Here is a 26574-nt window from a genome sequence, read left to right as displayed (position 1 = left end):
AGGCTGAAAGGAGAGGTTCACCCAGGGATTCTTCCCCGGCAGACCTTTTAACGCCCTTCTCCACAGCGAGGAACGTTCAGATATTCCGTACCAAAAAAAAAACCGCCGCGTGAAATACCGGAGGGGCCCCCCCCGCCCGTGCACACCGACACGGAGACGGCCCCCGCCGTGCTACGGCAACACAAACGGTGGCTTCGCTGCAGGACGAGTACGCGGCGACGCTTTCTCTCAAGCTCTGGCACGCTGGCTTCTTTTTTTCTTTTTTTTTTTTTGCCCCCCCCTCCCTTCCCCTCCCCGTGAAAAGCCCTGCAGCGTAGAGTTAAGCCGTTTAAAACCGAGACGCTAGTTCTGGAGGACGATGCTGCTAGTGGTTTCACAAACTTTAAAAGGTAACGTTGATGGGCTGGGTTTTGGGTTGGTTTGTCGGGTGGTTTTGGTTTTGTTTTTTTTTTTTTTTTTATACATATGGTCGGTAAGAAACAGATTTGAGCTTTCTTTGCCATCAAGTTCCTTAAAGCCCGCTGAACGGGCGTTAATGCCGCGACGGGTGCCACTTGGCCTCTCTGTAGCTCTCCCTCCGGTAGTCGTAGTTGTGGCTCCAGCCGTCGCGGTGCCTGTCTTCGTAGGCCGGTTCCTCTCTGCCCGCCCTGTAGTGATGCTCGGCGCCGGCGTCGTGGCCCCTCTCGTCAAAGCCGTACTCCTCCCTCTTGCCCCGGCCGTAGTCGGGCCCCCGCTCCCCGAAACGCTGCTCGCGGCCGAAACGCCTGCTGTCCGGCTGGTAGGGGTGGGCGCTCAGCCGGCCCTTGCGCGGCGTCGGCGGCAACTCCGGGCGCCGCGGCATTTGGGAGGCCGGCGAGGGGTGAAAGGCGTGAGGAGCGTGCTGGTAGCCAGGCAGGGCGAAGCCGGGCTGCTCGTACTTGCCCCCGAACTGAGGCTGCTGCCACGCCGCGCTGTTCATCTGGAAAGAGAAAGGGAAAAGGGTCGGTGGATTCGGTGCCCTCGCTTCCCGGCAGAGCGCTTGAGCCCATCCGGGGCACGGGGCGGGGGCCAGAGAAACGCTAACCCCCGTGCCGGCCTCCAAATCGCAAGTTAACCGCGCCGTAAATACAGGGGAAAACAGAAGCTGTTGGTTTGGAAATGAGACTCAACGCTAACTTACAGAATAGCTATTACCGACTGCTTCATCTACGGCTAAAGCTCAAAGCCCTCCCCGACGCTAACCGCCTCGGTACCAGGAGCCCCGAGTCTTCTGGAACCGTCACTTCAACGCTCCGAAAGTACATTCCCACAGCCTCTCGCAATCCTCACGGGAAAGCAGGACTCAAAACTAGAGACAACTCTCGCCACGTGTTGTCCCTCAGCCGCGGGCGACTGACTGCAGGGCCGGAGGCTGTTAGCGCAAGGGAACAGCGTACCACCGCTTGTCGCTGCAGGTTATCGGCCGGCGGCAGAGACCGCTGCGCCGACGAGAATCCCGCGGCTGCCGCGCCGTCAGGGCTCCTGTCGTATCTGCGGAAAACGAAAAGAGATTAGGCATTTCAGCCTTAAAACGCGAGCCTGTTGCAGCCCGCGGGGCGTTTGCAGCCCCGTCGTGTTCCTCCCGTTGCAAACAAAACAACCGACCCAGCCCTTGCCACCACGCGCGGTCAGAAACTGGCACGCTTGCGCTGTGCGTTCGGCGGCGCTCTCCCCGGACATTCACCTCGCCGGATCTTTTCCACGCTCACCTGAAAATGACGATGCTCTTCTTTTTGTGTTAAGACCTCAGGCACCAAGAAGGGTGCCGAGGGCGCTCGGAGCTCGGGTATTTGCTCCGTAGGGCGGAAAGACCGCACCGCGCAAACGCCGCTTTCCGCTTCCAACTACGCGCGCGTACCTGCAGCGCGCGCCGACGGGACTCGTACCTGCTGCAGTTCGATGGCGGGTGCGGCGCGCCGGACGGGCTGGCGTTGGCGGCTCCGTGCGGGGAACAAGACGGATTGCCCTCTTGAGACGCGTGACTGCTCCCTGAGGAGAAACAAACGTTTCACGAGGCCGACAGGCACGAGCTAGAGGAGCTCGGGCAGGAAGCGAACTTGCGAGGCGCCGACCGTCGCCACGCGCTTGGTCAGCTCTCGAGTGTCGTCAGCGACCTGCAAAAGCGCGCGACCCCGTCCCCGAGACGAAGCTCTGCAACCGTCTCTTAAATACCCGCCGGCAAAGATGCGATCGGGCGGTGATATTCTGGCCAACGCGCCCCGCTTAACTGACATTAGGTACGACTTTTACTGCTGGCGTGGTAAAGTTAGAACAGCTTTCAAGGGTACCGAACGAATAATCAAATAAAAATAAAAAGAATAACCCCAAGAGAAGACTCAGCGCAGGGGTTGTACTTGGCCATAAGCGACAGAAAGGTCCCCGGCTGCAGTACAGGGACGAAAGCGCGGGCCCGCTTGACGCCATCATTCTACGAAATCATCGGCTACGAGGGGAGCGAGCGTTTGAGGAGGCTAAATTGGCCATTTAGCCAATTCGCTATACACCCGTCAGGCTGTGGGAGGGGGAAGCTGGCGGCAGTTTCGCTTTCTCTCTAGCGGCCGGGTTATTTAACAACGGCTCTTTTCGCGGGTACCTGATCGGAACTGAATTTTGATGGGCCTTCCGTACAGCTTGATCCCGTTCAGCAGGCTCAGTCCGTAAGGGACAGATTCTTCGTGTTTGAAATTCACAAACGCGAACTGCTTGGGTCTACCGTCTCTGTCCTTCGGGATTTTAACCTTAATTACCGGGCCCGCCTGCCAATCAAGAAACAAAAGGCGTTAAAGAGAAGCGGAGCAGCTCTCTAGAAAGCTGGGGGGGGGGGGGGAGTGGATGGCCGCAGCCCGGGCCTGGCGGGCGCCAGGCGGAAGTTTGTCCTCCGGCGGCCGCCGTACCCTCGCCTGGGCCTGCCCCCCCGCCCCCTACGGCGGCCGAGGCCTCCCCGCCCCGCCCTCCCCCGGTATAAAGCGCGGCCGGCCGGGGTCGGCGGCGGCCGGCCGGTACCTGGTGGAAGAGCTCGAAGATGAGCTCCTCGGTGACTTTGGGGTCCAGGTTCCCCACGAAGAGGGTCCGATCCGCCTCGGCCGCCGCCGCCCCCATCGTCCGCGGCCGGGCAGCCCGCGCTCAGCTGGCGCCGACGCACGCCTCTGCGCAGGCGCCGGCGGCGTGACGTCGCCGGCGCCGCCGGGCGCGGCCCGCCCTCTTCCGGTGGAGTCGTAGAGGGCGGCGACGGGGGAGGCCGGTGGCGGGGCCTATGGCGGCGGCCGGGGCCGGTGTTCAGCTGGGGGGAGCTTGTGCCCGGGGAACCCGGGGCCCGCCCGGCTCTCGGGTGAAGAGGCAGGCAACGGCGGGGTCGGCGGCGGCGGCGGGGTGCCGTCCTCCCGCTGCCCCGCTCCCTCCGGGGCCTCGGTCGTGAAGTCGCGACTGGCGATAAATCCCGTCTAGTCGTAACAAAGGCCGCTCGGTGCATCAGGTGGAGCTGCCCCAGCCTTTGCGAGGCGGCTGCGCCGCGACCGAGAGAGACGCCAGGCGGGGCCGAGCCCGGCGTCGCCGACGGCGGCGTGCCGGCGGCACGAGGCTGCGTGCGGGTCGTGACGGTGGGTCGCGACGTCCTTGCGTCTCTGCGGTACTCAGCGTGCTATCGGGAGCGTCCCTCGAAGAAACCGAGTGCTTCCAATCGAGCGCCGCCTTTTAAAAAACAGATATTTTAAAATAAACCACCTAAATTAGGTTTTTTTGCAGATAGGAAAACGCGCAAAGGCTCCCGGAGAGTTGCGCGAGCGTGGTGGGAAACCGTGGACCTCCTCTCCGTGGGCTCCCAACCCTTTTCTCCCCCTGAGGAGCCCAGCTGCGCCCCGTAGGGCTGGACACCCTCTGGGTGCGCGGGCGGTTAGCCGCCCTGACGCCGGGCCTCCGGAACGGAGCGCAGACGGCGTTTTGCGTCGTAAAAGTAAGAGGGGGAGAAGAAGCACGGGCGAAGCCGGCCGGAGGGCGGCCGCGTTCCGTGCCGTCGTGCGGTTTTATTGCCCCGGTGCTCCGTTTGATGGCCGCTGCCACCCTGCCACGCTGAGCGGGGCGGAGCGCTGGACAGTCGTCTCCCGGCTACTTTACTTCGAGTATTTGGCAAAGCGGCTCCCCCGCCCCTGTTATCGGAGCAAGTACGGTTCTTCCCGGCGACTCTAATCCCCTGGATGCTTCAGAAGAGGCCGGATGTTACACCGGGGGTGTTTTCCATCTGGAAAAATTTTGAAAGGGGAAGTCGAGCCTTCATTTTTCATTAGATTCCAACGCGTTACGGCAGATCCTATTCTCTTGTTAATTAGGCGCTGTTCATTTTCTTCACTTCATTACTTACTACCGCACCTAGAATTTATATTCATTTGGTTTAATCGTGTTCGCCTGGTTACGTTCTAAACAGTTACTCATTCAGAAAGGAAATTATTACCTCGCTCTGCCAGGACTTCCACTTTGCCTTAATTTCCCTGGAGCCTCGTTTACTTGCCTCTGCTTTTTTTTTCCTTCCCGGGCCCCCTTGGGCTTGGCTGGGAGCACGCACGGCGTTTGTACCACCGTCGGCTTGCTCCACGCGCGCCGGGCGTCTTCCAGCACGCGCCGTGGGCCATCCGCAGCCACGTTCGGAGACCCGCAGAAGGCGCCGACGGGCCCAGGCGTTGCCCGTCGCAGCCTCGCGCAGCCCGGCCCTGAAAAAACGCGCTACGAGAGAACGGGGAACGGTTTCGGGTTTTTCACAGGCACGCTCTTACAATTCTGTTGCGGTTCTTTTCCCTTTTTGCGTTACTATTTTACGCCCTTTTCGCGCTTCGAAGAAGCAAAATGGAAAACCAGAAAGTGTTTTTGCTTGGGAGCGGGTGGGCAAAACATGTTCTTTAGCTGCCTGTTTTCACTCTTAACATGCAGGCGCTCCTAAATATTGCGGAAACGTCAACCAAGTCCGCTCCGGAGGCAAAGCGAGCAACGAGTCCTCCTCGGATCGTTGCTTGCGCTCGTGCCTCGCGCCTCGTTCTTGGCCTGCCTCCCGGGTTACTCCTCGGAAGCTGGAGATCCCCGGCGTCTCCCAGCTCGAGGCTCCGGCTCACGGTTCAGGAGCCCGGTGGCGTTCCTGCCGTGCCTGCTGCCTCTGTCCCCAGCGCCGGTCGCGGGCGTCGGACGCGCCTTCCCTCTCGCCTGACCGCGCTCCCGCTCCTCCGGTTGTCCGGCCGGCTCCGTGACTTCTCTGAGCGGCTGACAGCGCCGTGGGAAGGGAGACGCTCGACCGAAAGCGGACGCTTGAGAATTCCCCGCTGTGATAGAGAGCTCGGTCAGGGGAGGGTGTTGCAAGTGACAGTCCTTCCTCCGGAGAGCCTGGAAGGACAGGTCGCGCCAGCTAACGCGGTAACGGCACCCCTCGTCCCCGCGTGTGGTTGTTGTGCCGGCCGCCGAATGTCTGGCGGCCTGATCGACGGCTGTACGGAGAGGGAGAGGAGCCGACAACGGTAACGGCCGCGGTGACGGCTGAACGAAGCCAGCTCCGGTCGCCGGGTTGGGTTCGTTTCTCTGGCTTCGTGCTTCGGGCACGGGGTGAGCTCGGGGGAAGTCGCCCCCTGCGAGAGGAGGAGGGAGAGGGGAGGAAGGAAAGGTGGGGTGCAGGAAGGCAGGCTGCCACCTCTTTTCACGCCCTCTCCGTCGCGTGGGCCGCGTCGTGCTGTTCCCAAAGCTTGCACAGGCGAGGGGAGAGCTGAGCCGGTCGTCACCCGAGCCAGCGTCTTCCCGGCACGAGTCCGACCTGCGCCCGCCGTGCTGCCTTCGGTGCCGCCGCCGTTTCTGCCGGCGGGCGAGCGGCAGGCAGAATACCGCCCGGCCTCTTCGCTGGGAAAGGCTTTCAATGGCTCCTGGCAGGCTGCGACAGAAGGGTAATTGTAGCTACAAACTTCTCCGTGAAGGGAATCATTGTGCTTTTTAAACAGACCATAAAAATCCCCAGCGATGCCGATGTTCGAACAGTTAAACAGCGATTAAAGACGCCGGCGCTCCAAGACCTGGGCATGTTATTTCCAGAGAACGTGTCAGCAGCTGCTGAATTCCTGCCGTTACTGCGCCGCGCTGGCAGGCGCGGAGGCCTTCGTGGAAACGGTGGTGTTATATTCAGCGTTAACTAGCCAGCGTCGGGGCCGCCTCTGAGCAAACCTCTGGTTTTCAGCGGGTGCCGGAGCGTTTCGTGGAGCTGGGCAACGAGGCCGTTCCCGGCGCTTGCGGCGGTGCCAAAAACCCGCCCCGCTTGCGCCGGGCGTCCCGGTGGCTCTGGGGATGGTCAATGCCGAGCAGAGCTGGAGCCGGCAGTGTCACTAGTGTGGCCCTCACCTCGCTGACGTGGCGTCACCAGCGTACGCTTCTGGGGTCCCATCCCATCCCATCTAATAACCCTAGGAAGCCTGTGCCGGTGCCAGCGTTACCCGACAGCCCTAAAGACTCCAGCGGGGTCTTTTTTTAATTAGGTTCTTACCGAGAAACTAAAAGGCGACGGGACGGCGAGGAGGCCGAACCCCTCCGGTTCCTGCCTGGGCTGGTGCTGGGTGCTGCGGAGCTTGTAGGGTGTTTGGGGACCGTGACTCGTTTCAGGCTTTCGACTCCGGTTGCCGCTCTCGCTCTCTTACTCGATGCCAGCCTCTTCTGGCACAAGGAGCGAGATTTGCGCGGGGACTCTCTCTGCGTATATCCCGCGAGATGATTTCCCGTTTCCCGATTTCCCTCTTGAACCAAAACTACCCCAAAAGAAAGTCGGTATGAGCGAGGGGAGGAGGAGCAGCTTCGGCAACAAACCCCAAACGTTTACTCTAAGAAAACTGCGGGGAACTGAGGCGCGTTGAGCACCCTCACGTTAATTCTTACTAACAATGCCCAGGCTCGAGCATCCCTAAAATGAATCTCTGGTGTGTCGCAGGTCTGGCTGGCTGCAATCGCGGGAGAACAACCGAGTCCGGCCAGCGGTGCTGCCGGCCGGAGGAGGTTGCTTTGGGGAGAGCATCGCTTCCATCCGCCAGCCCTTTCCGCCCCGTTCCCGCCTGCGCCCGGCAGGTACGTATCGCTGGGGCTGCAGCATTTTGTCGGAACGGTTTTTACAGGCTTACAGGAAAGATCAGCAGGTACTCTTGGTTCCGCGAGCGCGGGGGCTGTCTGGGTGCAAGGCATGCTGCTCCCCTGGATGGCATCTGGTTCTTTCCCCCCAACTTTTCAGGCGGAGCACGCAGGATTTGTCCAGAAACCAGAAACAGGTCTGGGTTTGGACAATCTCGCTGCCTTTGCGGCCAGACTTTTTTCCCAGAAGAATGGATTTTGGTCTACAAAAACAAACAAACACAAGAAAGGCGCGTCACCGCTGAAAGGGGGAAGCTCCTCGGAAGCTCTGCTCTGACTTGGGAGGATGGCAGGGAAGGGACTCGGGTGCAATTCCCGTTTCTGGGCTGGGGCGAGCCGGCGGGGTTACGCCGAGCCTGGGCTGCTGGCGCTGCGCGTGCCGCATAAATCCCAGCCCACGGACGCAGTTAGAGCGCTCGTGACTTTTATTTGCTTTCAGATAAAGGGGTAAGAGGCTGTGGTTTACGTCGGCGGGGCTTGTTGAAACGAGGCGCGCTGCCGTTTTCCTCCCCAGGGCCCGCGCGCTATCCGGTGATGGAGGCACGCTTGCGCGCCACGAGGCTCAAGACGGATTCGCAGTCCGCGCGGACGTCGTCGGCTGGGCACTTCTGGACCTCGCTGAACTTCACGTCAAAGCCAGCGCCCTCCACGGCTTCCTCCACCATGTGCCTCTCCAGGCGGAGGCACGAGAAAACCTGCTTGTTGAAGGCGTAGTAGGTTTCCCCGAGAACGGTCACCATCACCAGGTGCCCCCCCGGCTTCACGAGGGCACCGACGTTTCTCAGGGCGCTGCGGAAGGTGGCCAGGTCCTTGCAGGCGGCCTCCAAGCAGAGGGTGGAGACGAGGCAGTCGGCAGGAGGCAGGGACACGGGGTCCGTGGGGTTGGCTTTGGTCACGTCGCACTTCAGAACCTCCCTCACCTTCTTTCTCAGTTTCTCCTCTTTCTCAGCCCACTTCTCCCTAGCAAGGAAATAAAGAAATCGCTAGACGAAGGCTCGTTACGTGGTTATTTAGCGCCTGCGACTTCACGTACGCCGTGGTCGGCGGCAGGGCAGCGGGAAGCCAGCCTCACCTGTCCCCTTCCAGCTCACAAACGTATTTCACCACCGGGCTCCAGTCGAAGGCTCCCGCTTCGTTCTTCAGCCACTTCTCCAGCTCCCGGCGGTTCTGGTCCGTGTAGTCCAAGGCGATGATCTCCCGGAAGCGCTCACAAGCGGACAGAAGCTGGTAGATGGTGGGGCCGCAGCCGACGTCGATCAGGGTATCGCCCCTCACCCCCTCTAGGGCAGAGTAAGGGGAAGACCATCCCGGTGAGGATGGAGACGGGGCCCCAGGACCGCGACGTCCCGCAGCCCCGTCGCCCTGTGCTTCCCCCAACCCAGAAACGCGATCCCAAGTGCGGCGGACCCCGGGCACGGCCCCGTGCCCCCCGATTCCCCGGGGCTCTCGGGCAGCAGCCCAGCCTGGGGGCAGCTCCTGCAGAGCCCGTGGGCAGGGGCAATGCCTGCTGCTGGAGCAGAGGCACCGGCCCCGTACCCAGCCGGGATTTGACGGTATTTCTAGAAACTGGAACAACTCCGGCTGGCAATACCGTATATGCGTAGATATGCGTGCGTGCATATAGATTTAAAAAAAAAAAAGTGTGTGCGTGTGTGTATATCTAGCACATAGCTCGCTCTGTGTTGGGGCACCGGCCGAGCAGCGGGCAGCCCTGCAAATGGCGCCGTCCGACATTGCCCAGCACCGCGGGGGCGGGAAGGTTACTCACCCAAGGAGAACATTTCGAACAGGCTCCTCAGGTTTTGCATCAGAAATGTGTTTGGCTGTCCCTGGCTGTCGCTCAAGCTGTAAAATTCTTTCAAGTACTCCCGAGGGTCGAAACTCCGCTGGTAAAATTCTGCGTCCGTGAAGACTGCCGGGGCGTCCATCCTGCCGAGAGTGGGCCCGGCCGCTCGCTCCTCCCGCCGTGTGTGGCGTAGCCCCTGTCGTACTTTCGGTTTCAACCTCCCTCCAGCCTCCTCCGCTCCGGGTCCGAGCTGGCCAGACACGCTCCTGTTCAGGAGCAGGGCTTTCTCCTGCTCTCCGTTCCTGCACCGAGCTTTACTTTTTCCGGAATAACTTGCTATTGAAATCCAACACCGCCCCCCCCCCCCCCCAGCAGCCCCTGAGCCGTACAATCCCCTCCACGAATGACCATAATTAATGGCAATCCCCGGGATTACGTTACACGTCCCTGGCTTTACAGTAATTGACGGCAATAAACCAGTACAGTGCGAGCCGGTATCGCCGGCAGTCACAGCCCGACAGCTCCGTAAACGGTATTAGTGCGTCCGACACCTTTGCTTCTTAACAGCAGATTGAAGTCGGCGTGTTCGGTAATACAACGTGGCAAGGAAGTTTTAAGGCCATTAGATGCCCTGGCAGAGGACTGTCCGCATCTCTCCTGTAGGAAGGAGGAATCGCCGCCGGCCCGCGAGAAGCGCCTGCCCAAATTTCCGTTCTGTTTCATTTCAGCGATTTTGTTGCTTGCATTTTCTCAGGTTTTCCTCGGAAAACTGCAATTTCACCTCCTCGCCCCCAAAACCAGAATATTCCCAGCCTTGGCACCCGGGTTTTGCCTCCAGAGCCGGCCCCAGACCCCGCACCCCTGCCTGCGCCGTGCCCGGAGATGGGGACGGGGTGGGGGGGGGTCCCCTGCCTGCCCCGTGGCCCCCCGCAGCCCCTCGCCCGCCGTCCCCCGGGGTGGGGGGAACGGGGAGCAGCGGGGGGACGCGGAGGGGACGCGGTGGCGGCAGCCTCCTTCGCCATCCCCGCCACGAAGAGGCAGCAGAGCCCCGCGCTTCTCGCGGCGGCGGCGGCGGGTCCCCGCAGCATCTCGCCCCCTTCCCGCTCGCCCAGCGGGAGCCGGAGCGATCAAACAGTTCTAGGCTCATTACCGACTCCGAATCCAGATAATTGGCCTCTGCTTTTTTAAAGATCCGCCGTTAGGAGTGACGGGCGGATGAGCCGCCCCATCATCCTCAAAGTAATAAGCGCTGTTCTAGATCCCGAGGTGGCTTTGCTTCACGAGCCCCGGCCCGCCATACCCCATGCACGGCCAGACCCGCTTGCGCGAAACCAGCGGCCAAAGACACGAAGCGTAAAAAGGACGTCAGCTTCAAAGATGAACACGTTAAAGAGGTTTTCTTCTGCGAGCAAAGCCAACAACAAGCGCTCCCTGCTAACTCCGGCACTGAGACCCTGGGCTGAAACGGTCTCTAAAGCCACCGGCCCCATGAGAGCCCCCCCCGGCCACGGCAAATGGACCCGGGGGTGTCTTTGCCGTGGGACGTCAGCCCCCGAAGCAGACCACGGGCGCTCCCGGCCTCGCGGCTGGAAGCCCTGAGTTAAATCCTAATGATGCCAGGGCGGGGGGGTTTTATTCCTGCCGCCGCCTGAAACCCCAGCACTGCGACAGGGACGGGAGGTGGAGGAGAGGTGAATTTGCTCCCCCGGTAAATCCTTGGAGCTCAAGGAACCGTCTGAGGTGCTGCACGCTATACCAAGGTGCGGCCACCCAGTCTCACACACATGCACGCACAGGCAACCGGCCCCGTCACGCGCGCCAGGCTGCGAGGGGATGCTCTCACGGAAGGGAAGATGCCAGCAGCAAAGCTGACAGCGAAAATTAAAATCCAGCGACGCTTCGCTCTGTGCCCCCGAGGCAAGTGCTGGCGCTGGGAACGAGCAGCAACGCCACCCTGCCAGCCCCACATCTTGCTCCCGCTCTGCTCTCGCTCCTCGTCGTGGATGTACATTTTTTCTGAAGGTTGCTTGGCTCGCTTGCTTTTCCCTCCCAGCTCAGCAGGGCCGGAGGCTCTGTCGGGCCGTTCCCAAGGAACCTTCCCCGCCGGGGCCGTCAGGAGAGGGGTCTGCAGGGGGGACACAGAGAGGAGGGAGCGAAAGGAGCGGCGGGCAGGCGTGCCCTGCCTCATCTGCCTCCGGAAAGACCGGGGAGATGTCAGGGCGTCCCGTGAGAGCCGCCGATAAAATCAGAGTAATCGCCCACCACTCCGCCGGGGTCGGCTCTGCGCTGAGCATCACCGAGTTCGCAGCGGGGCTCAGAGAGCCCCGAAGCCGAGCCTAAACGCGCGTGCCCTTGCCAGGCTCTGAATTTATTATTATTTTTATTAAGAGACTGGGCTGAGGGATGTGAAAGCAGCGTAGCCCTGCAGCCGGCTGCAGCCTGGGGGCTTTGGCTCGTTCCTGGTGCTGTTTGCCGGCGCAGCGCGTACGTTTCAGCCTGTAGAGCCTGTCTCCGCTCATGGAACGACACGGTTTGGGGATAAAAGTATAAACCGTCAGCACCCAGAGTGCCTCAGGGTATTTATGAGCGGGAGCGGTGGAGCATCTCGGGGCTAGCAAGCCCCCGCGCGGCACGCCTTGTTGCCCACGCCGCCAGCCCGGCACTCCCAGCTCCTGGAAACGGGATGCAGAGCCTGCCTCTGCGGCCCCCGAGCCGGGGGCAGCCCCCCGAACGGCTCTGCCGCTCCAGCTTCCCGTCTCCCTTGAAATCTCGGCTCTAGACGTCTGATTTCCATTTTCCCCTGTACTTTCAGTTCAATCAACGCGTGTGATTAGGGCTCTGCGGGCTCCATTGTCGTCTCTACCTAAGTGCTTCTCTGATTGATATAAACAGCATTTTGATATTTACGCCGTGGAACGTATTGCTCTGCTTACTTTCCTGGATAATGCACAAAATCTGCCATTACAGGGAGGAAAAACAACACGCGGAAAAAAAAAGAAGTCCCTGCAGAAAGCTGCCGGGAGGGGAGGAGAGGAGGGGAGCGGAGCCCTCCCTGATGGGCCAGGGCTGTGCCCCGTCACCCTAAGGAGCAGCACCTTGGCCTCGTCCCGTCACCTGGGTGGCAGCACCAGCTGGGGAAGTTATAAAAGGCTGGGGGAAGCAGCTCAAGGTGCTGGTGTTTTGGGCTCTACCTGGTGTCTGCTGCGAGCGTGGCTTGTGTTGGCACCCGAGAGCCGGTTTGAGAGCAGCCGGCTTGTGCCTGGAGCGCGGGATCAGCCCCCGGCAGCGCCGGAGCCCTGCCAGCCTGCTCCAGCCCGCCCCTGGCACCCTTCCCACCCTCCTGCTGCGTCCTCGCCCCGGGGAGAGAGGTAAGCGAGACGCCCGGGCGCTGTCGCGTGGCACGGAGCTGAGCTGGGGCACCCAGGGAAGGGAGGTGTGCTTCGAGGCTGGGAGCAAAAGCACCCTTTTCTCTATTTTTACATGCTTTTTACTGTACTGAGCTTGAGGTGCTCCCCTCCTTGGTATTTGCAGGAATCTGTGTAAAGAAAGCACCCGAAAAGCTAATATTTCTGGTCTCGGATCCTTTTTGGAGAAGGGAGCAACTGTTCCCTTGTTGAAATCAGGTCGGTTATTTGAAAAAACACTTGACACTTGTGCTTTTAAAGGATAAAACGCCCTTATCTTCTGAAACGCAACAGCTCCTCGGGGGCTCTTTGCAAACTGCCAGGCTTCCCCGGTCCTGGGGTGGGTCCGCACGCAGCGGGACGGCAGGCCTGGAGGGACGGTGGGCTGGTGCCGCAGAGGTTCCCGAAGGCTATCCGCGGGGGGGACCGGTGCTTTCGGTGGAGTTGGTCGGAAGCGTGGTGGTTGGTTGTTCCGGTTGCTGCGGAAAACGCTTCAAGCTTTTCCCCCCACCCCGTGTTTCGCTTGGTCGAAAGTATTACGCTGCGAGTTTCCGCTCGGGCTTGGAGGAGTACCCCCGCGCTGCCGTGCCTTTCCCTCTGCCCCCTTCCTCCCGGGGGCAGGAGCAAGCGCGGGGGCTCGGCTGACTTTCTCTGCGGCACGTGCATCGGCGCGATCTCGGTTAAGTTACGTGGGATCGACGAACGGGCCCGCCGCTGGGATCTCGCCCCGTGCCTTTCGCTCCCCGAGAGGCTCCTGCCCGCGGCGGGGAGCGGGGGCAGCCGGGGCCCGGCGAACAAAAGACGCCTCTTCCTCCGCGTGGTGCAGAGGATCCCGAACAAAAGGTTCACGTTTTCTTTTCTTTCTTCCTCTCGCTCTCCTTTCTTTTCCCCTGCTCTTCGCCGGAGATTTAAACAGTTCTTTTTCTGGTTTAAGCTTGTCTGTGCTGCCACAAGAAACCAGCAGTGAACTATTATAAGGCTGTTTTACAGCCCTGTGGAAACCCTTTCCATCCACTTTGTTTTAAACGGGCATATCTTTTATTCCTGGTTTTCGGGAGCGTAAAACTTTACAGCGTTTGCTGCAAACCTTCATACTTTGCTTTGCGGTTTATTGCTCCCTCTGCAGATATATCTTACTCATAAATAAGGCTTTCATCTCTACAGTACTCGACTAGGAGCCGCAATGCCTCTGAGCCGTTTCGTTAATGGGACTTTGCCTAGAAATCACGGCGTGATTCCTCTCAAACCTCAGTCTTGCCTTCGCCCGACGGTGCAGAGCTCCGCGGAAGAGCCGCGGCAGCAGCAGGTTGCTCAGCCAGGTTTTTCGCGCCCTGGCCGGCAAATCCCTGTGGCTCTGGGAGAGGTGGAAGACGGCTCCGGAAAGTTCGGTGCGAGCTGGGTCTCTGTGCTGGGGTTGCTTTGGGCACCAAGGTGGTCGAGCCTTGGAGCAGAGAGAAGCGTGAAGGCGCCCGCCCCGGCGCATCCCCTGAGCTGGGCTGGTGCCGGACCTCTCCCACCGCTTGTCCAGCGCCGGGCTGCGCTGCAAACCTTTTCTCCTTGTGCCGTGGGTGCTATTCGTGCTCTCCCCCGGTGCCATCGAGCTGGGTGCCCAATATTTCTATGGCTCCTCGGGAAGGCGGGATGGGTTCTCCGACTGCCCTTTTCCGTGCTGTCAGGCGAGACACCCTTGCTCCCTCGCAGCGCAGTAAGGCGACGGGGATCTGCGCTGTCAGCCTGCTCTCCGGGCGGAGCGGCTGGATTCGGGAGCGGGAGCAGCGGAGAGCTCCGGAGCGCTTGTTGCCAGCGGCGGCATGAACCTCTGAGAGCCGGGCTGGGACGCGTCGCGATGCAAAGCTACTTGGGGGGGCCAATACCTGCGACGGGAGAAGCGTTTGCTGAAAGACGGTGCTCCTCGGGCCACGTCCCGCATGGGTGCAAATCAACCCCGGGGTCAGCAGAGCCGAGCTGTCTCTGTGCAGCTGCTCGTGCTCGGTAGGCTGCTTTAGGTGGAGAGGTTTCTCGCTTCAGTAGGGATGGTTTAGAGGTTATTTTGAAAAAAACTCTTTATGGTCCCTTGATTAGCAATGGATCTGGCTGCTCTCAGCTCCCGAGGTACGAGGGACAAATGAAGAGGTAGAACTGATGGAGCTGAGGTTCCTATGGGTTTAGGTCTGACGTGGATGTGCTGGCGTCTGACGGCTGCCCCGTAGCTTTGATTTCGATGGGAACGCTAAGAGGGGCTTCTCTTTTACCCTACTGCCCGTTTTTCCTGGAACTCATAGAGGTGCGCGGTGCTTGACATCCCTGAATGCGGCTGGCATCGGCCCACGTGTCCAAAACTCGAGCCGGCCGGGTGAGCGGGCGGCACGCTTGCCGGCGCCTTCGGTCTTTAGCAGACAAGCCCAAAGCCGCAGCGTGGAGGTGGAGGCATGCTGGGGGTTGGGTTTTTTTGTGCATTGCTGGTTCTGCCCCGGGAAGGGGATGAGGTGCTCGGTGGGTGGGCGTTTGCGGTGGGTCCAAGGGGAGGAGCGGGATGGGGACCGGTCCCTGCTCCAGACCCGGACCAGCCGGCGTTTTTCTGGGACTGTCGGGACACAAAGGATTCGGCAAGGTGTGGGATATTAATTGCGGCTTTCAGACCCCCGCGTGCTACGTGGTAATTTCATCGCATTACGGCGATAGCGGTTTTAAAAATCGCCCTCCTCCCATCCCCTTTTAACGAAATACGCCTTGTCTCGCAAAAAATGCGTTTAGGGCCAATTTGCTTAGAGGCCGGAGTGGCAGCAATTAAAGTAGCGTTGTGCGTTTGGAATAAGCGGAGTAATGCTCGCGTAAGCGTGACCTCTGCCGAAAGGACGAAACCGGGAGGGGGGGGAGATTTCTGTACGTCGGCAGCACGGGGTACCGTGCCGCAAGTCACCGAAAACGGGGTACCCGACGCGGCGCCTTGGAGCATCCCCACTATTGCGTTATTAAAACCTACTTTACCAGGGGAAAATAAGACCTGTCTAAAAACACATTGGTTGCATGCCTCCGTCCCCGCCGGCCGGGCATGGTGCTCCTCTCCGCTCCCTGCATGCGGCGGCGGCACCCCGGCTTCCCCAGCTCCGGGAGGGACCGGGGCGGCCGCGCGCTGGCAGGCGCCGCGTCGGCGGATGGTTTATGGGACCATTTGCCGGTGCTGGTACCTGCCGCCGAGCCTCCAAATGTCAGAGCCGGGCGCGGGGAGGCAGGCGATGGGAACAGGTGGGCTGCGCGGGTCTCCGGGGCCCCACTAATTCGCAGGCAATAAATTAACGGCGGGGACGGGGACAAAGTCCTGTGCTGGGTGCAGGTGACTGAGCAATTCCCTCCTGGCAGGCGGAGGGAGGGAGGGAGACCTGTCATCGTCAGGCTGCCTTTGATTTTATTGTCTGAGCCAGCCTTAAAGGCATCCTGCATTCGGCGCTGACGTTGCTCTCGCTCGGGGTTTTGGAAGCGGTGCCGAGCCTCGCTTAAAATAATGAGCGCCTCTGCTAATTACACGAGACTGCCTGTTTGCAGCGCGGGCCGTCTCTTGCATCTTCCCCGTAAAGGGACCAAAGGGTTTCCTTCGCTCCCGCAGGGACGGGAGATGTTCAGAGCTAATGACATCAGCCCCGTCAGTAAATGGTGTAAAGCCATTTACACCCACGCAGACCTGGTCCCCGGCCTTTCTACCAGGCGTGGGGCAGGAGCTGGCTCGGCGGGGCAGGAGCAGACCCTGGCAGGGAGGGAGGTCTTCCTCGGCCCCCTCCCATCGTCCGCTTGCGTCCCGCCTGCCTCCGGGAACGAGAGTTGGTGCCGTGCAGGGGGGAAGGTATGGGTGAAAGGGGTGCTTTGGTAAGGAACAGGGCCAAAAATACTGGGGAAAGGGGGGAAAAAACACAGGAGCGGCACTTTATTAAAAAGCTGTCCAACAAACTGTCGTCGGCCATGGACTCCGTGTCAGCACGGTTTCGATTTTGCCTGTGCTGCCTATACAGGATTCCTGAGTTAGCCTTTGGAAAAGCAATACGGTATTTTTGAGGTCCAGTGAAGATTCTCCCATAGCAGCTACGCTACGGGGGTTGTATCTTCAACCTGGGACTCGCCTGGGAGGGGAAAGGTTCATCGACGCCCGCCCTGTTACGCTTGCGTTCATTAAACTGGCTTGGAAACTTCACGGGCGCGCTTCTACGCCGGGCAGGGGCGGCTCTCCCCGACACCGCGATCGCCGTCTCTCCAGGGGAAGCCGTTGCGCGTCTGTAAGCAAAGTTTGGGGTCCCCGTGCCGCAGCAAGGGTGCGATTCAGAGCGTGACAAGGAGAGCGGCTGCTCTATTAATCGCACGCCTGCCTGCCTACCGTTATCACCAGCACTTACAGCCGGAGCGGCCGGCCCCCTGCCAAGGCGGCGTGCCGGGTCCCTGGCGCGGCTCTGGAGCCCGCCCGGATCGATGGCTTGAGAACCGATAAATTAACGTGCAATAAGCGTTGCGACTGCTCTGGGTTTATTTGCATCGCACGAATGGGATTTTTGTGGGTCGCTTGCAGCTGCGGCTGGCCCTTAAGAATACCGGTGAGTGAAGCCGCTTGGATTAATACGTAATTATTAACCGGGAGATGTGAACCTCTGACTGGCTTGGAGGGAGCCGGGGCTGGTCAGAGCTATGCCGGTGGGAAGCAGGCAGCGCCGGGCTCTCTCCGGCTCTGCCTCTAGGAAGCACTCTGACCTCAGGGAAATTGCTGCCGCGCTCCCCAAAACGGGGGAAATCCCTCCGAGTAAGGGAGGACGCTTCGTTGGCGTTTGCAAAGCGCTTTCTCGGAGACCCTTGGCTTGGGAGTGGGCGAGAAGCGTGGGCGAGGGACGTACCCCGCTGCAGAAGAGCTTGGGGCTCGGCGGTTAACTTTCAGCTGGAGGGAGAAGGTGCTGGGAAACGACGGAGCTGCCTGCTCCCGGAGCTGGAAACCCCTTCCCACGTCGGGGTTCCCCTCCGAAACGGGGGTGCGTGGGACGAGGCGAAAGCCAGTCTCGGAGGCTGCGGTTAGAGGTGGGCGCGTGGTTCCCCGGGGGAGGAGTCCTTCACGAGGCACGCTGGGTGCCGCTGGCGAACCCGCTCACCCTGCCAAAGTGCAGGGGAGACGAGGCTTCCCGGGAGCAGGCTGCTGCTACCCGGCCCGACGAGCCCGCGCAGATGGCGGGGAGATAAATGACGCCATCTCCCTACTGTAGTGGCTCGGCCGTAATTTCTGGAAGACATTTATTAGAGGCAGCCTTCCCTTTTTTCGGGGACTGTGACTCCCCGGGCAGGGGGAATTGCGACGGGGAAGGTGGAAAGCGCAAGCCGGCGTTACTGATGAGAGCGGCGCCCAAAACCCCATCCGTTCCTCTCCTCCAATTTTCCCCTCTGACAATTTATAGGTTAGTTTGATGCTTGAATAGCTGTGTCTGTCTAGTAATATGTATTCTCCGTAAGTATTCCCCGCTGTGGCATATCCTAAGAGAACTCCATCAAATAATTATCTTCCCTTTTATTTATTCACAGTCTTTTCACTCGATCTGCATCACGATAAAATATTCCAATGGTTTCCTCTTAGCACCGAGCCTTCCCCGGATTGTAAAGTGTATTTATGTACAGTATTAAATCCGCCCCGCGCTGCTCTTTATCTCGGCGCTTGCCTCATTCGATGCTACCGTCGGGCGCTGGCCCCGGCCGCCTCCCGCCTCGCCGGGGCATGCGCCGAGCCCGTGCCGCTTGCCCGAAGCCCGGGGCGAGAGGGGTCCGCGGGTGGCCGGGGACGGCAAGGCTGGGGCGGAGGGCTGGAGAAGGGCAGCCGCGCCGGGGAACCTTCTCGTCTCCCTCCCTTGTGGCTGCGAGCCGGGATGTCGCTGCCTTGCAGAGCCGAGTCGCCCGCTGGCAGCAGGAGGACGTGACTGCAGGATGGCCGAGGGCAATCAGAGCAGGGAAGAAACCAATAACCTCTTTTTTTTTCTTTTTTTTTCTTTTTTTTTTTTTATTCCCCTCTGGAGGGACTGAAAGAGCAGCGCTGCTCTTCTCCGAGGACTTGTCGGGTCTGCCGGTGCAGCCGGCTCGGCGGACGGCCCCTCGGGGAAGGCTGCATCTCCAGAAAGGGCTTGCCGTCCAGAGGGCAGCTTTTTCTACCTAAAGGCAGGCGATTTAAGGGGATGACGTGCAGAGCCCGAGCGGCGGTTTCCAGCGCCAGCGAGCGCCCTTCTGCAGGCGCGAGTCGTCGGGGGGTTTTCTGGGTTGAAAGGGCTCGCGTGTTTAAAATCCGCAGCGACGCCGGGGACGTCATTAGGCCAGAAGAGCTCTGCCGCTCTCCGGGGCTGTGAGGGAGTCAAAAATAAAAGTTAAACTCAGCTTTAAGTTTGCTCCCGAGGCGCGCGAGCGCTTCCCGGGAGCCCGTGGGCCGGGAGGCAGAGGCAGCACCTTCGCCTTTGGCCGTGCCTGGTCGCCGCGAGGCGAGGACGGCGGTTAATAAGTTGGGCAGGGTGCGAAATAGCGGTGACCGTTCGTAACCGTGGCTTTTGCTCCCCGCTTCGCGCCCAGTCAGCTTGGCTGGCAGGCGGAGAGGCCGGGAGTAAGGGGTTGCTCCTGGAAGAGGGAGATGCCGGGGAGAGGACCGGTGGCGGTGAGGATGATGACTGGTGGCGATGCTCCCACTCGCTCGGCCCCGGTACCTCTTTGAAGTGGCTTCCCCTCAAACCACGGAGAGGCGAGTTCCCCGGCAAGGGTTAACTGAGTGTATAAAATTGATTGCGATTTTAGTAATTCAGTATAATCACAGTCTACCAGCAGGTTGCTTTTCCAGCAGGAGGGTTTGGAATTATTTTCTGGAGTTTGCAATATAGAACTTAAATTAAGCCTCAGAAGTCAGAGGAGCTCTGCTGCATCTCTAATGTGGTGCTAAATTCTCAGCAGCACATTCTCTGTATTAAAGCCTTTGCTAGCAATTAGGTTCATTAACTATCACAATACCTTATTTATTACTCGGCATGCCATATGGTTTCCCAGCTAAAGAATGGCACCCGTTCTAGCACAGACCATTTGGCATCATAAAAATGTTAACAAATAATGTTATGGCTCTCAAGGGCAAAAGGGCTCGCTGGGTTGCAGGTCTGAACGGCAGGAGAGAATATGAAAACATTTTTCTTCTATGGCAAAATAAAGAATTCCTCGAGACAGAAGTATTCAAAGAATATCACGCTCGCATCACGCAAATGGGAGTTTTATACATGCCCATAATGGTTATGTCAATATTTGCAGCAGGCAGCGCTCTCACTCATCTCCTCTCCTTCCCCCGCTCTTCTCCTCCCTCTGAGCACGGACCTTGTTGGGAGCACCGACGGAGAAGGACCCACCTCCGGATACGCGTGCCTCGTCTTACCCCTCTTGATTTTCATGCTTTTTTGAGGGCCGCGCCTCTTGGGAGCGGGACTAATGACCAAGCACCGTCCTCTGTTACCGTCCGAACTTCATCCCTGCAGCGGCGCCGGTGGGAAGAGCAAATCGGGAGCCTGATCAGGGAATATCGAGTTAGGGGCTCTGACCCTGAAACGAGAAAAATCTTGCTTGTACGCTTGTTTAGCGGTCGTCGTCGGAGATCACGACCTGCGTGCAGCCCAGGCTGCGAGCGTTACGCAGAGCACGCTTGCGCTCGGTTCCTATTTTCAGCAGGATTAGGATTACGAGACGGCATTTCAGGTCACAGAGACTTGCATCGTCTCGTCTCGGGCACCGTGTGGCCGACGCGGAAGGAAAATGTGCTTTTCCGTTCCTGCTCTGTGACTGGACCCCCCCCGGAATAAACACGTCCAAAAGGTGATGCTGACAAAGTGCAACTGAACCCAGAGTAGTAACGAAAGCACAGAGTAAACCAGACTTTCTGATCCTATTGCGGTATCCCACGCCAGCCTCCAAATTTCCAGAAAGCGCTCAAAAGGCATGGGTTCGAGGCACCAGCAACACTGCCGAGTTTCCCGGATGATGCTCGCTCCGTGCCATGGCTTCCCTCCTAGCCTGCTCCAAGCTGATTCCTGCCATCAGCTTTCTGATTTTCAAGATTCCCCGGCAGGTGCCCGGCGCTGCCGCCCCTTGCCGAGAGCGCGGCCGGGAGGGAGGGAGGCAGGCAGCCCGTCCCGCTCGGCTCGTGCCCCGGCAGCAGCATCCCGTTCTCCCCGGGGTTCCAGCCTCACCCCGGCTCACCGAGAGGGAAGGGATGCCTCGAGCAGCTGGCGCTGCGAGGGGACGGAGCCCAGCAGACTGGAGGCGCCCGTTACATCGTTTGCAATTGCAGTCCTGGTCGGAAGCCTGAACGAGATGCAAAACCGACGTGAAAACAGCTCTTTCAGTGCATGCGTGAGCTGAGATACAGCGGCTGGAGTCCTGCAAGCGGGCTCCGGTTGTCTTTACCCAGCTAACCGCAGCAGCACAGCGCCAGCTTCGTAATTCCCCTGCCGACGGTCGCGTGGGTCGAGGCGGCCCCGTGGCCGCTGCCGGGCTAGGGGACACGGTGCCCTCCTGCTGACAGCAGCCGGCGGCGAGGCCGGAGCAGCTCGGTGCCCCAGGATGTAGGGCAGGATGCTCTCCGATAATTACCGTGGCGATGACCACTTCAGAAACGCCTTCAGTGTACAGAATAACCGCTCTTCCCGTGGTGGGCAGCGGCGGCAGAAACGTGAGCCCTCAGCCCAGCGCGGGGCTCGGTCTGTACGTGGCGGTCTGCCGGCGCACGCTCCGGAGCTGCCCGTGTCCTGCTGGAAATGCTCTTCCCGGGGAGGGATGCGACGAGGAGCGGTATTACTGCAAAACTCGCCGGCTTTAAAGCCAGCGAGGATTATTTCTCATCGCCTCAGCTGAACTCTCGAGCGAGGCCGGTGGAGTGTTTCACCTGCCAGTTAATGCGGTGCCCATGCCCCTGACGCCTCTCCCCCCCCCGCCCCGCGCACCCCGGACGGTCACTGTAACACCCGCTTTCTGCCGGGCCTCGGTGCCCCTCTTTCGAGGCTGCAAATTCCTCTTCCATCCAGCGCCTTTGGTCCCGGTGCTGCTGCTGCTGCCTGATGCGCCCTGCCTGTCACCCCCGTGCCGTTGGGGAGCGTTTGTGACGAGCGAGGCACCCACGGCGGGTGGGGGGGGGGGGGAAGGAAAGGCGGGCGGCCGGTTTGGCACAGGGGTGCGGGTCCTGCAGCTGCACCTACGGCAGCGAAAGCGTTGCCTCCCTAAGGCAGGGGAAAGGGATAGAAAATGAGCCGCTAGTGCCGAGAGAACCTCTCGGAGGCTCTGAACTTTTAGGCTTTTCAGATATTTTTTTTTTTCCTTATTCCATTTCACCCTCCTCTGAGATAATTACTTTTTTCATGAGAGTTGTGATTTTTTTTTTTTTTTCCCCCATCCCCTTCAGATACCTTGAAGGGATGTTTCCAAAATGTGCCCCTTCAAAAGCCTCTGCGGCCGGAATTCCCCCCCGATGCCCAAAGCCGTTTCGCTTTGCGAATCCAGGAGCAGGCTCCCTGCCCGCCCCATCGATCCCTTTGCCCGGCACCAAGGACCCACAGCCGGCTGGTGATGCCGCATCCATTTCTGTAGCGAGAGCGGCGATACCCGCGCCCCGATGCCGAGCCTTTAATGGAGAGCTTTCTTTTTGAACGGAGGGCTTCTCTTCCGAGGGCAGGGAGAAACGGCGTTCTGGCCCGTTTGTGGGGGAGCTGGTATTTCCCAGCCTAAGGGTGAAGTACCCAAAGCAGCAGAAGCGGTGGAGGAGAGGCACGGCGGTGAGAAACAGCGGGCTGGGTGTCAAAAGGGACTTTATACCTGGAGAGGAGTCGGGGAGGGGGGGTGTGGGAAGCAGCTGCACGCCCGGGGAGAGCCGTGTCAGCTGCCTGCACTGCAAGCCTTGCTGTCTCCCCCCCGTTTGCATCCCCAGCCGCTGGCAGAAGCACGTGTGAACCTCCGGCCCTGGGCAGATAGGTCTTATCCAGGAACGGCTTTGCAGGAGTGTTTACTTTCATTCTTGGGAGGCCGATCGAGCCGTTCCAGCGGGGAATGTGCTGCGGCCGAAGGTGGACCGTGCCAAGCTCCCTCCAGCGTGAACGTTGCACGGTCCAAGGGCACCGTAGCTCCCTCACGCTCGCCTCCCCGTCCCGGTGCTGACCCCGTCACGCAACCGGGCCGCAGAGCCCGCGTCCGCGGGGTTCGCGCCGGTGGACGCATACGTTGCGACGGAGCCGGAACACGCCGATTCCTCCCGACCTTCGCGAGGGATTCATAAATATCTCCCCCGAAAAGGGCGGTTTGCAAGCTGTCTTGATGCACGAATGTTATCTGAGGTTTCAGTCACTTAGGAATCTGTGACCAGATAAGATACCGGGGGTTTATTGTATCTTCTGGCAATTATTAAGAAAATAAAATCAGTTAATATCTAACCTTGAACCGAGACTGTAACGTTTGGCCTCAGACTTTATTGTGACTCTCTCCTACGTGCTAGAGTTGTAGAGTTTAGAGGGGTGTCGGGAACGATGGAAGAGATGAACAGGAATTGAATCTGAGACTAAAATACCTTCATTATGCAGCTAGATCATCTTAGAAACAAGATCTGTACGATGTGTGATTCAGCCGCTAGATTTTTTTTTTTTTCCCCCTGGTGCAAGAAAGGGAAGGAGGAGGAGCCCCTTTTTGGCAGAAGTTTCCCCAGCTGCGAAGGCATTTTGCGTGAACATTTAATGCACGGATGTGTTAAGAGAAGGGGCGGGGGGGGGGGGAAGGCTTCCACAAGTGTGGGCTTTTGTTTGCACTGTCAAAAACGGTAATGCGTTTTCTGTGCGCGCACACACAGAGGCACACGTATATCTATCTATATCTCTCTCTTCCCCCTTTGGAAAGGGGAACAGATGACTCATGCAACTGGAAACGGGACGTGGAGCTTTGCCCTCGCTGGAGAGGACAGACGAAATTAGGGGTGAAGGTGTTCGCTCGGTGACTGGGATCGAGGGTTGGGCTCGCTCGCTCCCTCCAGTAAATGGGCTGGAGTTTCGCGAGGGCGTGAAAACTGGCTGCTTTCAATCGATGCCACTTGTCGTCCCGAGGGGCTTTCAGGTTTTTAACCTCCGCGGTCGTTCAGGGGCTCTGGAGAGCTGTCCTGTTTAAAGGCAGCAAGAGGCTTAAGCAACGCGTCGAGGATATGTTCATCTCGCGCGCCGAGAAGCAGGCAGTGGGTGTTTTAACTCGCCCGGATTTCTCGTTCGTCCCTAAACTTGGGCGCAAGCCTTCCGGAGGAGGAACGTTCCCCCTGAGAGGGGGCTCCAGGCTGGAGGCGCAGTCCTGCGAGCCCTGCTCCTGCGGAGGGGACCGGCCAGCATCAGTAATGCCTTGCCGCACCGAAACCGTCGCCTGCCCCGGCGCGAAATTAATCCCGAGGAGAGCCGAAAACCAACGGGAGGTTAGGGAGACGGAGGAAAAGCAGGCTGAAACTCGGGAACAAGCCTCATTCGAGCATCCCCCATTTCGGCGGGCCGAGCGAGCTCCCTCCAGCCCCCAGAAGCGCTTCGCTGAGGCCCCAGTGTAGATTCTGCTCTATTTAAAAGGGGCTTTTTTGTTTGTTTTTTTCCCAGGATGAACTTTACCGAGCACGTGTGCGGCCTCCTCAGCACCGTGCAGTCGGGGCTGACATTTAAAGCCTCGGCACATCTCTTTTCTTGTCCCGTGCAGGACGTCAAATATTTTAGGTTAGGAGAAGGGGAAAAGAGGAGAAATAATGACACAGTAAATTAAACAAAGACAGCCCCCCTCCTGCTTATTAGGACTTCAAAAGGTGCTGCCTCTGGCTCGAGCTCTCTCGAATACGTACAAAGGGTAACGCTAAAAATAGGTACTGTACAAATGATTAGGTCATAGCCTGCTAGAGGGAGACATTTTTATTTAATTACTAACCCGGCAGCGCGTTGCTGGGGGGGGGGGGGGGGCAATACGTGAACAGGGCCGTTCAAAGCCCCGGCTGTAAAGTTTGTGCTCCTTCGCTGAGTCACTGCGGCTAAATTCCCTTTTGTGTCGGGGGATTTAGGGGAGGAATGCGGGAAGGCTGGCCGGGGCTGCCGCCCTCCTGAGTCACAGCTCCCACTCATCCTCCCAAGCTCGGGGGGGGGGGCCCGGGCCCGTAAGCTGCTAATTAGCCTCATTGTCTTAGGGGCTGCGCGGCACCTATGAGCTGGACACGGGGCGGGGAGGAACGGCTGGAAGCGCGCGAGCCGCACGTTCTCTCCCGTCGCCCGCGTTCTCTGCGTCGCAAGCCATCCCTCGTAAGATCCCGAGGGACGCTCATCCCTTCTTTTTGATGTAACAGCACCGATTCGGTCGTCCCCGAAACGGACGGCCGCGAGCCGCTGCTTGGGCGAGCAAAGTTGTGACTCAGAGCGGCGCTTACGAGCAGAAACGTCGTCGCGCCGGGGAGGATTTTAGTGTCCCCAATTTGTCGCTCGGATGCGATATCCCTTAAAGGAGCCTAGCTTTAGGGGGGAAAAAAAAAAAACAAAACCCACACAAACAACCCAACCAGAGGAAAAGGAGGATTTTTCAGGCTGGGAAGCTGCCGGGCGCACACGCGTGCGGCAGCCCCGTTCGGCCCGGCAGCTTGGCATGTTCGCCACGTGCATCCACGCGGTGAACACGCCAGGCTGCTCGGGTCACGAGGCGGGTGACGCGGTTCCCCTCGTAGCTGCTGCCGTGCCTTTTTCGCGTGCTCGAGCGTCGGCCGGATCGTGTCCCCTGCCGAGCCGGGGCCGGTAGGTTGAAGGGGAAAAGGCGGGCGCGCGGGGAAGGGCGGACGAGGGTTTCTGCAGCCCGCTCGCCCCGTGACGGCGCACGCGTGTCTAGTTAGCTCCGTCTGAATTATCGGACTTCACGTGCTCGCCTTTCCCCGCGACAACGGGAGAGCGAGCTCCTACGCGGCTCCGTGGGGCTCGGTTACGGCTGCGCCCCCGCAACAATTCACCCGGGAATCGGTTGCGCCGCGGATCGCTTGCAGAGAAGCGCGTAAGTCGGCGCTGCTCGCGTCCCGGACCAGCTGCGTCCTCGGGAGTGACTCCCGGGTTCCCTTTGTGCGGCGAGCCGGGGCACAATAAAGGGCCTGTTCCCGACTCCTCCGCTCCCCCGTGCCGCCACAATGCGCCCGGGTCCGATATCTGGACGGATCCCGGTGCTAATCAATGGGTTTCACAGGGAGCTTAACGCGCCGTGGCTGCAGGCGGAGCGGCCTCCCGGGGGCCCGCCACGGCTTTCCTCCCTCCCCCTGACAAACAGCTTTGTGCATCTAGGGGGTTTTGTTGTTGTTGTGTTGTTTTGTTGTGGTTTTTTTTTTAAATACAGTCTAACACATTTAATCATCTTTTCATAAGCTGTCAGCTTGCCGTGTGCGAAAGTAGAGCCCCACGCTCTGCCCCGTCTCCGAGCGAAGCTACCGTGCCGGACAAAATCCGGGTCTGGCGCACGCGGGAGCTTGGATGCTGTAAACTTCTCTCAAAGTCCAGAGTGATACCAAGAATCAGTTTTTGCAAGTCATGGATTTTTTTTTTTTTGAATCAAGCTAAACCAGATCTCATTTTGCACAAAATCCTTGTTGCGGTGCTCCAGAACTCAGCTCCGCGCCAGCGAGAGCGGAAAGCCCCCCCCCCCCAAATACACCGAAAGCGAAACAAAACCGTTCCTAGGAGAACGTACGGGTTGCAGCGCAGGAAAGTTCCCGTCCCCTCACTCGGCGTGCGCCGGCCGCTTCTCCGAAGCAGCAATTTTGGAGACTTTTCCGTTTTCTTCTCCTCTTCCTCTCCGTGTGCCTAGCTGCGTCCCGGAGGAGCGGCCTCAGGCTGCCCTTGCCTTCATCCCTTGAAATACTTGCAGGCCGCCGCTTTTGCCCTGTCCACGCTTTTCCCCCCGCGGGCCCGCTGATGCTCGCCGGGCTGTTTCCATCGGGAAAGCGAAGGTTCGCGCCTCCCCCTCCAAAATAAACGAAGGGCTGGGGGCTGAGAAGCGGATCTGAAGGGATCCCTCGGTTTCCCGGGAAGGATGCCCGTGCTCCGCCTGGTCCCCTGTCACGGGAGGACCTTCCCGAGAAACCCCGGACGTCTCACGAGTTTAATGCTGGAGGTTAATAATAATCGCACCAGGCGGCACATCATTGCCCCCGTATCTGGTTGAGAGATTTACAACTGAAACTCGTGGCGGAGG

The 26574-nt window shown here is 59.6% G+C and overlaps 3 protein-coding genes across 3 annotated transcripts in view; 1 reads left to right on the top strand and 2 right to left on the bottom strand.

Moving 5' to 3' along the window:
* Positions 1-365: 365 nt before the first annotated feature.
* RBM7 (RNA binding motif protein 7) lies at positions 366-3117 on the bottom strand. The gene is made up of 5 exons (XM_050910821.1): positions 3022-3117; positions 2612-2774; positions 1905-2007; positions 1416-1509; positions 366-958 (listed from the first exon to the last, which is right to left on the bottom strand). The coding sequence occupies exons 1-5, from the start codon at positions 3115-3117 to the stop codon at positions 533-535; spliced, it is 882 nt and encodes a 293-aa protein (XP_050766778.1). The 3' UTR covers positions 366-532.
* A 4556-nt stretch (positions 3118-7673) lies between these two features.
* NNMT (nicotinamide N-methyltransferase) lies at positions 7674-9093 on the bottom strand. Its single transcript, XM_050911052.1, has 3 exons — positions 8918-9093; positions 8222-8429; positions 7674-8109 (listed from the first exon to the last, which is right to left on the bottom strand). The coding sequence occupies exons 1-3, from the start codon at positions 9075-9077 to the stop codon at positions 7674-7676; spliced, it is 804 nt and encodes a 267-aa protein (XP_050767009.1). The 5' UTR covers positions 9078-9093.
* Positions 9094-12189: 3096 nt separating this feature from the next.
* ZBTB16 (zinc finger and BTB domain containing 16) overlaps positions 12190-26574 on the top strand; it is a 79956-nt gene continuing 65571 nt past the window's right edge. The window contains exon 1 of the mRNA XM_050910993.1: positions 12190-12303. The gene's annotated coding sequence lies outside the window, so the exon portion shown is untranslated. The remainder of the gene's footprint in view (positions 12304-26574) is intronic.

Source organism: Gymnogyps californianus, chromosome 25 (genome assembly GCF_018139145.2).
Source record: "Gymnogyps californianus isolate 813 chromosome 25, ASM1813914v2, whole genome shotgun sequence".
Lineage (NCBI taxonomy): Eukaryota > Metazoa > Chordata > Aves > Accipitriformes > Cathartidae > Gymnogyps > Gymnogyps californianus.
Note: the sequence above shows the minus strand (reverse complement) of the source record. Positions and strands in the feature narration are given on the sequence as shown.

Excerpts from the sequence above, each read along its gene's own strand:
- RBM7 (XM_050910821.1), bottom strand. The coding sequence starts at position 3,117 with ATGGGGGCGGCGGCGGCCGAGGCGGATCGGACCCTCTTCGTGGGGAAC. Across the intron at positions 2,775-3,021 it reads TCTTCGAGCTCTTCCACCAG|GCGGGCCCGGTAATTAAGGT; the intron begins GTACCGGCCGGC and ends CTTGATTGGCAG. Across the intron at positions 959-1,415 it reads ACCTGCAGCGACAAGCGGTG|ATGAACAGCGCGGCGTGGCA; the intron begins GTACGCTGTTCC and ends TTCTCTTTCCAG.
- NNMT (XM_050911052.1), bottom strand. The coding sequence starts at position 9,077 with ATGGACGCCCCGGCAGTCTTCACGGACGCAGAATTTTACCAGCGGAGT. Across the intron at positions 8,430-8,917 it reads GTTCGAAATGTTCTCCTTGG|AGGGGGTGAGGGGCGATACC; the intron begins GTGAGTAACCTT and ends ACTCTGCCCTAG. Across the intron at positions 8,110-8,221 it reads TGTGAGCTGGAAGGGGACAG|GGAGAAGTGGGCTGAGAAAG; the intron begins GTGAGGCTGGCT and ends TTTCCTTGCTAG.